Source organism: Brachycentrus maculatus, unplaced genomic scaffold (genome assembly GCF_059751285.1).
Source record: "Brachycentrus maculatus isolate JH-2025_06_01 unplaced genomic scaffold, ASM5975128v1 h1tg000696l, whole genome shotgun sequence".
NCBI lineage: Eukaryota > Metazoa > Arthropoda > Insecta > Trichoptera > Brachycentridae > Brachycentrus > Brachycentrus maculatus.
This window is the reverse complement of record NW_028281428.1, coordinates 876,341-892,740: the sequence shown is the minus strand read 5'-3', so window position 1 is coordinate 892,740 and position 16,400 is coordinate 876,341. Positions and strand designations below refer to the sequence as shown.

The 16,400-nt window shown below is 32.7% G+C and overlaps 1 protein-coding gene across 1 annotated transcript in view; it reads left to right on the top strand.

Moving 5' to 3' along the window:
- Positions 1 to 3,544: 3,544 nt before the first annotated feature.
- LOC148300547 (G1/S-specific cyclin-D2-like) overlaps positions 3,545 to 16,400 on the top strand; it is a 51,250-nt gene continuing 38,394 nt past the window's right edge. Inside the window, exon 1 of the mRNA XM_088274648.1 lies at positions 3,545 to 4,254. Within this exon, the coding sequence (XP_088130774.1) occupies positions 3,997 to 4,254 (258 nt within the window). The 5' untranslated portion in view covers positions 3,545 to 3,996. The remainder of the gene's footprint in view (positions 4,255 to 16,400) is intronic.

The window sequence follows — 16,400 nt, the reverse complement described above, 5'->3', positions numbered from 1 at the left end:
CCAGTTTTGATGAAAGCAAGTTAAATTAATTTTCATATTTGATTTTACACACTTAGTTAAACAAATAATAAAGAGAGTTTGGAGTCCATAAACTAGGTTTAAAATAATCCTTTTTTTATTTGGTTCGTTAGCTTAATATTAAAACCGGTTATCTTTGAAATTTCATTGTATTAATGGAGAAATAAAGAATTTCATAAAATGTATTTACGAAGAATCCCAGCAGGAACATACGATATAACTACATATACGCTATATAAATTATTACTTTTATAATTACTTGGGGGGATTAAAAACAGTAAGGCACATCGTAAAGTTTTTTTTAATACCTTGTAATTAGTGAAAAAACCCTCCAAAATCAGCCGACAATGACCTGTCATAACAAGTTTGTTTCGGTAATATACTACTACTACTACCATCACACCGTTTCCTTGCAGGAGTAGGCAGAGATGCACTACTAGCTTCCTTCACGTCCTTCCGCCCATTCATGTATGTCCGATTACGTAGACTTTTAAATGCGTTCAATTTGCTTACTTTTAGTAGAGCAAAAAACACCAAAAGACATTGTACCGATCGGAATTGGGTTTGCGGTTACTTGTGATTAGTATCTTCAAGCCCCGATGGTGCATAGGGCACAGCATCATATAAACGCAGTGTTATCTTGATCGTTAACACATGAATGACCTTTCAGCCCTCCGCTTCAGGTAATATTAAATAAACATTAGAGTGAAAAAATCATTTATATTTATTTAGCCCTCCTGGGAATCGAACCCAGGACCTCCAGTACGGTAGCCGAATGGAGTAATGTACTGAATTGATAAGTTCCAAAAATCAGAATCTGCAGCGATTGTAGTCGAGTCGTTTTATTAGGTTAAACATTCAATGGGTCATAGAATAAGTCCATATTACTTTCTTAATATACTAAGTAGCAGCAATCTTATTGATGAAGACATTTGAGTGAAATTGAAATTACTACGATACAGGAATTTGTAATAGATATCATGAATGAATGACGTCTAACGATGATCGAGAATTTGAAGAATTCACAACACGAATGCACTCCTGCTAACCGGCATAACAGCTGATTCAGTAACCAAGCCACTGCAGTTGATATTTGTGTCGCCTACTTTCAAAATCCGCCAGATCCATGTAAGTCGATTTTACAATAAATGCAAAATTCTTTGGGTAACATTTATGTTTCAAAGATTTGTCTATCTTTAGATAAAATATTATGAAATAGAGAATTTTCCCATTTTTTGGATTTTTTTCAGTATTTAAAAAAAACACGAGATACAAACCGATTTTGACTTCATCTTAATGTTTGACCTATCCCCGCTCTGTGATTGGCCGATATTGGTCTTAAGGCAAATTCCACGAATATAGCGGAATTTGAAATACAACGCTATTTTTTAGTATTTTTTTAGCAGGATTTTCAAGTTTATAAATATTTTAAACAATAAAACCCACAATTGGCATTTTGATAGAGTACCTTTTTTAAAATCTTATGAAAATGGATCTGGCGGATTTTGAATGTAGGCGACACGTTTTATTACTTGTAAAACGTCCGGCATTGGTAGAATATTTCGCTTATGAATCACGAATCGTATGGGAATTTCATATTTAACATTTGCAATGTCACCATTATGTTACAGACGTGCAAGTTAACGGACAAATCATAATTCGTAATTGGTTTGATTAATAATTATTGACATATTTGATTATTTTTTATTACTAACTCAACACAACGTAGAGCCCTTGAGGTAGTATTTTGCGAAAATGACGCTTTGTAATTTTTCCAAAATAATTATTTTAAATAATATCTAATCCAATATAAAAATGTTTTTCACATTGAATATAACTCGAATTATAAGGGTATATTTTATTTTTTGTTATATTTAACTTAATTTTAAAGACATAAACATTTTCTTTGACTATCTTAAAACTACAAAAATGTTTTTATATTATTTAAATAGTTTTTCAATGGAAATTTTTGTTTTCCATTGAATTCCAATTTTAGCGTTATACCTTTAAAAACAAAACAGCAGAAAGATAACAATTTGAAACATAAAAGTCTGTTCCAAAAATAACAATATTATAAACACTATTTTTTAAACTTTAAAAAACTATATTTTAGTTTCAATAATTGAATAATGGTAACAAACAGTCAAATTGTTTTTTTGCAGGATTCATCAGTAAATAACTTTCCTCCCTTGCACACATTATACACTTTTGTCACCAACATTTGCAGGTCTTCTCTGTTATCGGAAAAAAGAACAGCAAAATGTAAGTCAAATTTTTCATTCTAGCTCCAACATTTAAACCTTTCAGCTCTTTCATGCAGTTATCCATTTATAGATTAAACAGCCAAGGCGACATTACACATCCCTGTTTGACACCTTTTTTGGCTAAACCACGATGAAAATTAACCACTTACCCTAATGAATGCACGCAGTGCTATCCTCGTATAAGGCTACGCCTTGCCTTGGATAAGTTTACTGCTTACTCCATACTCATACAAAAAATTAGTAATATTACTTTTAATAAAAAATATAAAAGTAAAAATGACTAAACACAAAATAAATGCTTTAAACATTAATAATATTCAGAATAAAATAATTATAAATTAGCTTGTAGTTCTTTAAAGTGGTATGGACAAGTGGAGCGAATGGATAACGAAAGAAACTAAGAAAATAAACGTGGTGAATGTGAGCGGGAGAACAGAACGAGGACGGCCAAAAAAGTCTTGGCACGATCAGATCTAACAGACCTTATCTTACAAAACAATTATTTTAAAACTAATTTGCGAAATGCATGTTAGCACAGAAGAGTGCGTTTTTTTTTAATTACCTAACACCCAAGTGACTCTGAAATCTAGCTACGGGTTATGCAACACCGCTTATCATGACCTTACTCAGGCTTCATCTTTTTAAGTTTCATAGCCTATGCCCTACTCGTGAGTGGATTTACTCTTTATGTTTAAACTAACTAACTAACCATCACACCGCTTCCCCGCAGGGGAAGGCAGAGAGAATCGAACGCCACACCACTCTGTCTTTGCAAACATTCTTCGCCTCTTCTACATTCATGCATCTCCTCATACATACCCGACAATTATTACGACTTCTGACCCGGCCGCTTTCAAGTATTTGATATACCTGATTGTGCCAGGTTTTCCTCGGTCTTCCTCTGCTTCTTTCTCCAACTACATTCGCCTCATAAATTTATTTAACCGTTCTTTCCTCACTCATAGGTTCCACATGTCCAAACCATTTCAACACACCTTTCTTAATTTTATCGATAGTACTTATCTCAACCTTGCATTATTTCCTTATTTCATCAATTTCATGTAATTCACGAGTGAAAATTCTAGGCAAAAACACTCGCGACAGAAGAGTGCGGCGTTCCATCCTCTCTGCCTACGCGATGTTAGTTGGCCCGAGCCGCGGGCCGCGGTTGGTCCTGCCCGCCGCTCGCCCTGCCCAGCCGTGGGGGGGATGGGCCCGAGTGGGGACCGTCCGCACTCGTAATACCGCCGTCGAAATCATTTGTCAGAGTCACAACTCTCAGAGGGGATAACAGACGCTTACTCGTTCGCAACAAGAAAACAGCTGCGAAGAAACACGTAAACTGTTCAGCGACAATATTTTTACTAATGCAACGAAACTACTTCTTCCGTAGCTTTAAGTTTTATTTCGAATACTAGTTTAATTTCGAGTGCTTTACTAATTTTAATTTATCGTACTTATTTTTATTAAATTGTCAAATACGCGTAACTAGTTATAGTTATAATAAAGAGATCACCGTTTACGAAGTATTATTATATCTCCAGTACGTAGACTTCGACTGTGTTATCGTACCAAAAGTGCATTTAATTCGTTAAAATTAAAACGAGGACAATAAAAAAAGGACTATTGTGAAATTATTGTGATAAACTATCGGAGATTTTGGTCATCTGTGAAACTGAAGGACGCGTTAGAGGTACGTTAGAGTTTGTATCGGATGTGCAGTCGGGTCTCTGGCATGGATCTGCTGTGCTCGGAGACCGTGGGGCCCAGCTCGGGCGCCGGCGGCGGGAGCCCGCGCGCCGAGCGGCCCTCGCGCCGCGCCCTGTGGGACCCCGCGCTGCAGGACGACCGCGTGCTGCACAACCTGCTGGCCGCCGAGGAGCGCCTCGGCCCCGTCTCCTCCTACTTCGGCACCGTGCAGACCGACCTCACCGCGCACATGAGGAAGATCGTGGCCGAGTGGATGCTGGAAGTGAGTACCGCTTTACCATTACCGTGACATTACCCGCGGCACCTCGGGAAATTAACCCAACATTCCCGGTCATCTATAAAAATTGACCGAATATTCCCGGTCATCTTCAAAAAATACCCGATATTCCCGACCATCTTTAAAAATTGACCAAATATTCCCGGCCATCTAAAAAACTTACCAAATATTCTTAAAATATTACTCCATGGTCCTAAAAAAATGACCGGCGATACTTGGTGTAATTAAGCAATTATATCTAACAGAATTTACTATATTACTGTAGATTCTGTAGCTTCCATTTGAGCGTTGAATTTGAACATGCCAGAAACATTTAAACGCCACACTGTATGATATTTCCACGCGAGCAATTTATACGAAATGAATTAATTTATTTTACTCAATATTTAGTGATACGTTTGTGATCGTACGTCTAAAAAATTAAATAAATAAAATAATAAAACTATTTATAAACACCTCGTGGCGACCACTTGTAGGTTATCCTGCGAAACGTGGTTCTAAAAATTAGCTTTCGTGCAGTCTGTAGTCTGTAGCCGATAATCCATCTACCAATTTCCAATCGAGATTCACTGAGGAAGAATGAAGGTCGTTAACCCATCAATATTCAACCTGGGATGTATTGGAGAATCGGACACATAGACGTTTCGGAATAGGTAGCGACATTAATTTCGGCTTTCAATGTCCCTTTTTCTTGTCGTATACAATAACAAAACTATCACGCATATGTAAACGTTTAGGAAAAAATGATAATCCTTATACTCGTATGCCTAATTTCATTTCATTTCGTAAATGTAAGTTTTTTTTTTAATATTGTCTCAATAAGAATATCTCAAGAATAATGAAATTAATCACTTTAAAGAAGATCGTGCTCTGAGATTCCACGTTTCAGCTATTACGGTGTATTTATGGTTTCCGCAAATACGTGACGATGGCAAAATTAATAGCCAAATATCTTTAAGTATAATGTCATTAAATCGAAATGTTCGCTAATCACTAACTGGAGAAGCTCGCTATCAAACCGCAATAACTTCATACGACTATTACCCTCCGGTGGCTCTCATGTGTGATAAAAACCGTATTTTTGGTTGTACACGAATTCTCGAAGATCTCCACGCCAACGCCGTGTTATAAAATTGCCGACACGTCACTGTGGCCTCTCCTTTTGAGACGTTCGTCCCGACACTTACCTGTCCAGCTGCTCGGGACACCGCGGACAGGACTGTTCCAGAAGTTTGTCATTCGTAGACGGTGTCCGTCGAGTTCACTAGACTTTAATCGTGTAAGTGCGATTACCATTACCCACAGATACTATCAATCGTCAGAGGAGCTACTAGTAATTTCCTATTCCACACACGGCTATTTTCGACTAAATTGTTTCCTTATAATAGGTAAATACGTATATTGATATTCATGTATACGCTATACATATTCTCGGAATGATAATACCTTCTTTACTTTGGATATTATTTGACTTTGACCGCATGGCTTCGGCGAGAAGATTAATAAAATTTACAGTTTAACTTCAGGTTATCGTACCTAGCTCTTGTAGAACCGGTAAGGGAAGTAAGATCGAATGTCGCGATATATTTGATTTAAAGAAAATAATTATACAAAAAATCCTAGCTATTTCCTGGCGGTCATATCAGACTCGCACGCTCAATTCTGTTGACGATAGCTTTATCAAAACATAGGATGTGGTAAGACTTTACCTCCTCTTCGTAATGTTAGTAATGATATTTCACCGATTTACCCGTGGCTATCTCGGGACCCGGCAACACGTGACTGTCGAGAAATGCGCCACGTAATGAAATCCGTGAAAACTTGAAACTGAAAAGTGAAAACGCGATGTGTGGCTCCTTTTAGTCCGGGACCGATGTCCGCTGGCGACCCGAGTGCAACCACTTCAGGCTGATCCGACCACCGGCATAAATATTAATTATTTTACCATAGGAAACATCGTGTTCTCTTCGGGCCTTTGGATAAGGCAATAATTCTCATCGGTGCGGTTAAACGAGGATTCTCTATACGAGCTTGAAACGAATCAAAATTCTGCAACGTGTTCTGGTATACTCGAAATATTAGTATGTGTGAACTATTCACTAAGTTTTAGGTGTGTAGTTTTTCGATGTTATATTTAATTAGTATCGTTCTTCTATCAAAACCGCAATCGCTGCGGTGTGAGTCCATTTAGGTATACACATTAGATCATATATGTTTAAACACCTTGGCTAGAAAAACCACTAAGTATTTTGGCAATACGCACCATTCAATGTTTAAAATACACATAAAACATTGAAATACATATTATTTACATCAGGTTTATCCTTTTGTGTAAATCGCCGATTCACAGCGTGAGATATGAGCGATTAGAGCGTTGATATTCAGAATTTGATTATTTCAACTGTGTAAAAAACCTATTATGGATGTCGGTACGGTCAGTACCCCGGTAATTACGCTCGTTATTATTAGCGTATACCTACACGAGTTGTAAAAATGCAGACAGAAAACTGTAAAAAAAAGTCTGCGAATAATATGTATATAAAACTTTATTTAGAAATAGATCATTGCTTGGTCAATCACAGAGTCATTGCGTTTCTATGACGTTTTGATATATAAAGCTGTTTTAAGTTTTTTTTTATATTTAAATAAAAACAAACCGTACTATTAGCGACTCTGGCCTCAGAACGTTTCTTAGTGGCGTAGCAACTGATTCGAGAGGCCCCACAATTTTCCTCCGCCACTTGTGTAGTTCCATTTCAACTTCAGCGAACGAATCGAGAGGCGACCACACGATTATACTGCATAAAAAATAGTGTACTCCTACGTACCTGTATTATTACAGAATACAGAGATGTGGAATCTATTTAATTTACATGAATGCACACATTCGCAGATATGTGCATTATGATGCATGAACCTATCATATATTTATCATATGTTTGAGCAATTTATTCAGTGGTTAGGTATCAACACCTCTGTTTATCTATTTTTGCATAGGTTATTTATATACTGATGTAAGTTTATTGACTGGTCCAATTTTAAAATAGATTTAGCGATTGATTTTTCATGTAACGATTTTATTTTAAACGTACGCTCGTCTAAGTCATCCGATAGTCAGCTGGTACCAGCTGTGGAGGGTCATTTTTTCATGTGCTACATGATATTCGTCAATGTTCGATGCATTTGGATAATAAAAAAATATACGTTTTTCATCAAATGTTTGTTAATAATCGAAAATAAATTAACATGTAAATTAACCAAAGTAATTATTAAGGTTTAAACGTATTTTCTTATGATACGCACGCCATAAACCTTTCGTTTGGACAGTAAAAGTAAACTAAAATAAAATCAAGATCAGCTTATACCTACGTATAGTGATATGATCATAAATTTACTTATAGAATAGTGCATACATCATAGACAATTCATTGAATGTTGCACAAATTAGAATGAGATAAATTATTATTACTATAACTAATCGTCATCAGTAGCCATATTGAAGACACATTTAGTTCTTATTTCGTTTATTGCACATGGGTTTTCACAATTAAATTAGTATTCTAAATGGATGGGAGCTGTATACGGGAGGTCAGGGATGTTTAGTCTCTTTTGTTGTATTTTTAAGGCCAAACTTATCCAAAATAGCCCCATTTATCCGATATACATTTCTCGTTATCTTCTGTACACACTGGCAAATCTAACCTCATTGAACTGAAATTGGAACCGTTTTACAATGAAAATGAACAAGACGGAGAAATTAGAATATTGTCTTCAGACACACGATACTATTCAATCTTCTAAATAATCAATAGATTTTTTTCAAATAATTTGGTGTGAAAATGACGTACTCGTATATTTTCGTTCAAATATTTTTTTAGGGGTTAAGTGTCTGCACTATGATATATTTTTTTGCGAAAATTTTGCAGCATTGACGTCAAGCGACTCTTTTTCAAGTCATAAGATGAAACAAATGCAATTTAAGTCATTTTATTGCTTCAATATTTACTTGCTGCATATTAGTGCATACGTATCGCGCCGATTTAATTTCATCTAATTTCAAATGAGCTACGATTCTGTTATATATCTGATGTATCTATTGAAAGATGATTTCATGAGGAACACCTACATCGCCATTTCAAGAAAGAGTGTAGTCATCGAGACCATCTTAATATTCATGCACATACTATAAACCAATATAAATATCAATATTTAAGATAATTTATGTTTGTATTATTATACACTTTTCTACATCCCACTAAATTAGTTTATGGAAATAATTATAATCGTGTTGACTTATTGTGGTTGGGAACAATCGCGGCTTTGTAGATACGTCCTAAAACCAATGTTATTATATGCAATTGTTCACGAGAAATCTAAGCCTTGTACTTACATTCATTAAAACTTTTTTAAATTGAATTTAAATTAATTAACGAACAGAATTAGAAATAAGTGCGACGAGTAGATGATTTTGTAATATATTCAACCAGCTTCCAGGAAGTGTTTTTGTTCTAGATTTAGGTCGTTTCATATGTCCGACACCTTCTCAAACATTAGACAAAGACATGTTTGTAAAGAGTATAAACAACCTGCTTTTAATAATGAAACAATAAAAATATTTTATACAACCCTAGCTTCATTAAAATAACGTGGATTTGTGAAAACAATCTCGCAACATTGCAAAGGACAGAATATTTTGCACGGAAAAGAATAAATTCAGTAGCACACATTTAATTTCGCATACTTATATACATTATGTTTACTTCACAAATTTCTCAACTGGTGGCGCCCATGGTATAAAATTGCTCCAACACGTGGAAGGTAACTGAGACCATTGCATATATACAGGTTTCAAAAATTAATCAATTTGGATGTTAAATAATGGGATGAATGGTGAACCTTACACGAGTGTACAAAGTGATCGCTTAAAGCAGCCAAATGCCAGGTCGTAAGCCCTGAGATGCGCAGACGTCCATCTTCTTTCATATATGTATTTTATGAAGATCGATAGATGTTTCATATACTGTTAAGACACCTATACCTAATAATAAAAAGTTGTTTTAATTTTAAATACACGTCATTTTCATATACATAATAAATAATATAAGTACTTGTACATTTACCGTTATCAGAAAGTAAAATCAATGAGTAGAAAAGCACCTATTTAGCGTATCGAGTAAAATGATTAAAATATTTGACAAGAAAATCATAAAAATCTCGGTGTGTGGATATATACTAATATTTCTAATAATTTTGTAAAAAAAATAATATACAAAAGTAAAAATGACTAACCACAAAGTAAATGCTTTAAATATTAATAAAATTGAGAAGAAAAAAAATAATGCCGCCGTCCTTTTAGTATAATAAAATGGTACTATGTATAATAATGTGCGAGTCCAATACACGTATTTCCATGCGCCGTTTGCGCGGTGGCGTACCCACCGATAGCGTCACTAGTCTGAACACCCAATTCCGCCTCATACAAAGTATTTTTAAAACAGCTGATTTTGACATAAATACAGGCTGAGGCGGTAGATTAAATAGTTCGGCAATCTGCCCACTTGTCAGTACTGGGCGAGCACTCTCCGCCAGTCATCCTTGCCGTAACATCGAAGTAAACAGAAATGAGACCTGCTGATAATGAAATTAATTTATTAATGAGTTTAAAATGAACTCTTTGACGGATAAATTTATCAGCCGGCGCTACATCGTTTTAAATCTTAGCAGGGCCGGGATTTCTAACGGAAGATAGAGACTTAACAACGTAGTGTAGATAACTTGAACTTCAAATATGGACTTTTATTTCTTATGAAGTATATATACATATATATACATATATATATATATATATATATATATATATATATATATATATATATATATATATATATATATATATATATATATATATATATATATATATATATATATATATATATATATATATATATATATATATATATATATATATATTTATATATATACATATATGTATATATATATATATATATATATATATATATATATAAATATATATATATATATATATATATATATATATATATATATATATATATATATATATATATATATATATATATATATATATATATATATATATATATATATATATATATATATATATATATATATATATATATATATATATATATATATATATATAAATGATATCGGCAACGCGCTAACAAGCATGACGTCAAGCACATTTTTTGAGGGACCGTTGGGTGAATAAATTGTCATCGTATTGCATACCCAACCATGTTATCAAATCTGCATATTATTCCCACGAGAGAAGTGATTATGCTTGCTTTTTTATTATTTTGAATTAGCTTATTTTAAAAACCCTGACACATTTTTATTTATAAACTGCATTCAAAATAAGCAACACTAAATTAATATTTTGAATTATCAAAAACATTAATTTATTTTTTCGATTGATGTGTTTTAAGCACATTATACGCCAGCGTTTAAATATCGTTTTAAATTTTGGATTTATTTCTTTTGTAAGGTTATTTCTACTTGTTTAAACGATAACAGTTAGTCATTGTGGCATAAATTATCTAGAAATGTAGCAAAAAATTGTCAGTCGACATTTGAACAGATGCAAGTATCTAATATTTATTTTTTAGTTTTCTGGGGACACACGATAATAACTCTAGCGGTCATTCGATGTGCTGTCTGATATTTACACCAGATTAATACTATATATATATATATATATATATATATATATATATATATATATATATATATATATATATATATATATATATATATATATATATATATATATATATATATATATATATATATATATATATATATATATATATATATATATATATATATATATATATATATATATATATATATATATATATATATATATATATATATATATATATATATATATATATATATATATATATATATATATATATATATATATATATATATATATATATATATATATATATATATATATATATATATATATATATATATATATATATATATATATATATATATATATATATATATATATATATATATATATATATATATATATATATATATATATATATACATATATATTTATATATATATATATATATATATATATATATATATATATATATATATATATATATATATATATATATATATATATATATATATATATATATATATATATATATATATATATATATATGTATATATGCTCCGATTAAACTTAATAGCTCGTAAGTGGAGCAAATCTAACATTTGTGAACTAAAATTAGAACTTATTAAGAATCTTGTGTATAAAAATATAGTTTAAATACCAAATCCATTGAATATTTTTAAGTGTATCCGAAAATGTTTCTTTTATCTGAAAATATGGGTTATAGGGGTTACACAAATAATTGCCTTTCTGGCGACAGTATTATCACAACCTGAAATTCGGCATCAAATTTTCAGCGTTGCGCTGAATGTGTTTGAAACCTAAAACTGGTGATTCATCCTCTGAGCTGTGAACATTGACTCTTTCTAGTACCCGCGACAGTTAAATAATTTACATAAGTGTTCAGGTGGCGCCTAGACTAAGTCTCTGGTATTATTAAACTCGAGTGTGAGTTTTCCTCACATTCACGTCGTCAAACGTCACAGCAATGTCACATTTCTTTCTATTACTAAAAATTTTATATGAACAATAAATAAGTGTCTGAAGAAAATAAAGATAAACAAATTTAATCGATTGGCAATAGGAAGCAGAGGAAAAACGAGAAAAACTTGGCATGATCAAGTGTTTCAAATACTTGAAAGTAGTCAGAAATCGGCTTAATCGGCGTGTATGTATGGGAAGTTATATGAATGTGTGCGAGGCGAAGATTGTATGCTAAGACAGATTGGGGTAGCGTTCTCTTCTCTCTGCCTACCCCTTCGGAGAAGCGACGTAATGGTTAGTAAAAAAAATAAAACGATTATTAAAAATATGTCATATAAACTTACATACTTGCATGTTATCTTGTAGGTACTCTCTTTTTTATACCATCCTTGTAATAACTGAATATGTGTATTACGTAATAAACCAAATAAATAGGTACAAACTATCGATTGTAAACATAAAAAAGAATGCAAGTGTAATATAATTGTATGGTGTAATATAATTGTATGGATGTTTATTAATATAACTTTAAATTCAATTGAATATAATAAATGATAAATATTAAGGAAGTTCAAGAGGTCTACGATAACAGTGCATACCTAAACTTTCTTTAAATATCTCATCACTATCTGAGAGAGAGAAAAAACTATTCACTTACCAACAAAAACGCTTTGTACAGTTCCTTGAACTCGTTGACAAAAATTTGGCTTGGGAAGGATTATACATTCCTAAAAATAATAAATACGCTTCGTGTAAAAGAGGAACGCAGGTATGTGAGATGTATAATGGCAATGAGACAATGAGGATCATGCAGGTATGTAGTTTGCTGGCATTAGGAGTTGAGCCAACGCCGCAATGTCGGCTAGATAATTTTATGCTGACTGAAATAGCGGAAACAGGTCTGATTCTTAATTGCAAAACTTCTATTCCCGAACGTTTCCCCTCCACCGATTTCTGCCTACTTTTCTCCGTACTTTGTACTCATTTAGTATTCTCTACACCCTCCTTCCACCGCACATAGCGTCACGTGTCGGCCTTTTAACTCATCTCCGGCGTTTTAAAGTGATATTTTACATTTTTTTCCACCATACCCAATACTTACCTGCACATAGCGTTGCATAAACACAGATAAATACAAATATTAGCATCTGTTTTTATATTCTATTGTTATTCGTTTTCACCTAAAATATTTGCACATTGGAGTCAGAAAGTCGGCTTTATATACACGAGGATTCTTCAGATGCAAGTAATATAATAATAACAATAATAATTTTTATTCCAGCTTGACTAAGTGATGGGTGAAATAATTAGTCACCTATATATGTTTCACAACTATAGTATTATATTATGAAATTAAAATAATTAACAACAAAAATAATTAAAAGTTAGAAGATAAGCTCGCTGGCAAACGCAGCACTGTGCTCCAGTGCTGCCACATGTCCAGCCCCCATCTGTGCTCCACAAGCAGCTTTATGATGACGTTGGAGCTCTTCATCAGCCTCATCAGGAGTCATTAATTTTTTTTTAAAACAATTACTACTAGAAAAAAAATTAATAAATAATTATTTTAAATATTTTCTTGATAGTTTCAAAAGAATTGCGAGACTGAATTATTAAGCGGGTACGCGGTTTCTTGAAAGAAAATTAAGTGAATATACCAACAGTCGTTTTAAAAAAATGTAAATTTGTGACATGTAAATTTAATTATCATTATCATTAATTATTTTTTACTTAAAATATTATAATATTAAGGCAAAAACTAAGTGCTATATACATCTACGATATGTTTTAGTAAGGTCATAAAGTACTTGTATTTTTTTTTAGTAAAAAGCAATTAATTTTCCTCAATTTTCGGTCAAATGAACGTTTTCTTGGAGTATTATAAACTCACATGGTTGCATCGTTATGCATCGCTCATACCTACATATTTATTATAATATAGTTTCCAGCATGACGACAGTACTTCTTATCATCACGAGGTGTCGGGTTGAAAAATATACATGTTGAATCCGTGTGAACATTGTACTCCAAATGCACCGAGCTGAAAAATGCGACTGTGGGTAGCGCGCTATAATATTACACCTTATATGTAATAGCGTCATAAAGATTGTTATATCGCAGTAGGTAATATTTTAACGCCTGTTATCAAACACTCCGAATACCTACGAGCTGTAGACATACTGCGGCTCTATAGGCGTCCTGAAATATTGGGACATCAGAAAATAAACAGGATGAACAAAAATACATTAAGAAAAAACTTCTTTAAACCTTTATCCGCACCCTTATGGTGCATAGGGCACTACGTCATATAAACCCAGTGTTATCTTGATCCTTAACACATTAATGAAAGGTGATCAGCCCTCCACTTCATGTATCAGTCCAGGGTAATATTGAATAAATATTAGAGTGAAAAATCATCTTTATTTATTTTTACCATTAAAATCGAACCAGGGACCTCCAGAACGGTAGCCGACTATTACACTACGGAGGCGGACAAAACATCAAAAGAACTATATACATCGCTAAATTAAAACACATTAAAAATATTTTTTCAACTCTAGATTTCTAGTTATATACTCACATGTATATTTTATTATAATAATAACATTTTTTAGCATATTTTCCAAGTTCATTATTTTTAAGTTATAATATTATTTTTTTAATCCGAATAAAACAGATTTAAAAAAAAAAAAACTGAATAAATTATATTTAATTTTATTCCGATTTAATTTTCATAAAAATCTATAAAAGTTGAAAATGCCTGGAATCAGTTACTCAAGTCCGCTCGGAGCGCTCGTAGCGGAGCCCGCGCGAAGCTGTTTGACAGATATCAGCTGAGCAACCGTGTAGTGAAGCGCCTAGCGCCAGTATGTCAGTGTCCCGCCAAATGTCAGGCGGAGATGTCGTTCATGAGTGGGTCTTGCACAATTTTTTTTCACTATTAAAAAAACATTAAAAAAAATATTTTTTACCCATAAATAAACAAATTTATGTTAATTTTAATAACGAGTCGAAGTTTTGGATTAATTAATTACATTGTAAAATAATCCTGTTCGGATATTTTGAATAAATTATCGTTGGTCTAATAAATTAAACGTGGTCTCTCCTTGCTCTTGAAATACATCACCAACTGAAAACTTGTTCTTTTCTCACAGGATTGTATTTTTAAATGAGTATTTAAATTTGTCATTTTATTATATTTACCTTACAATTTACATTAAAAAATACGGAACTAGGAAAACAAATTACAAAATTTATTTGATACATATATAAAGAAATTGCAAGATTTTTTTTTCTTTGACCTCTATCCACACCTAGATGGTGCACAAGGCACCGTATCTGATCGATGTGGTGTTTGCTTGATCCATATCAAGGTTATTATCACTCCTGCACTCTAAATTTTTGGATATAAGAGTGGAAGATATTTGATCGAACACAGATCACGCAAGTGAATGACATCAGTACTAAATGGGGAAGGAAATGTAGGAGGAATTGTAGTTATGAAAAATAGTACATCGGCGAGGTCTTGGGCGCTCGGGGTTCCACACCCGCACTCGTACAAGCTTGTATAATATGATAAACGGTTATTTTTTGAGTAATGATATAAATATATATTTATTTACCTATACTTCTTTAGTATGCCTTTTTAAAATGGGATTTATACATCAATAAATAAACTGTAGAGTTTATATAAATTAAAAAATAAAAACAAAAAAACAATACAATATGAAGTTAGTACGAGTTGTCTTATCAAATACAATATATATATATATATATATATATATATATATATATATATATATATATATATATATATATATATATATATATATATATATATATATATATATATATATATATATATATATATATATATATATATATATATACATATATATATATACATATATATAGTGTGTGTATAATATACATTTATGGTAAATGTTATATTACTTTTGCAACGAGTCTGTAGAACATGAAAAGGAAATCAGTGGGCGTATAATTTATAGGTACCTACACATAGCTACGGTTTTTTAATGTTTGTTTTTTTATAATCTATGCGTGTTATTGAATTGAACTCCGTGATCGATGGTTTGGAAGTGTTTAAATCCTCTATATTCATGAGGTGAAGAACGTGTATTGTTTTTTCGTCATCTAGATCTGTGATAGCCGCCAGTGGGAAACGGATTCGCGAACTGCCAGATTTATTGCCGAGCCCGCGAGGGCGCGGTGGTCACGAAACGTTCTCTCGTGTAAACCCATTCCGGTCCCTGAAGAACGAGCTTTGTCGAAGTGACTTCTTAAAAAGGGGGTTGGCAAATGGGTCTGGAATGGCGGGGATGCGCGAATATGACTCGGGCTTTTTGCACGGAGCCAGCCTACTGGGAGGAGGTCTGGGCTGAGGACTTTGCGCCCTCCGAAACGGATGCCAAACGAAGGCGAACAATGGACCGATTCATATCGG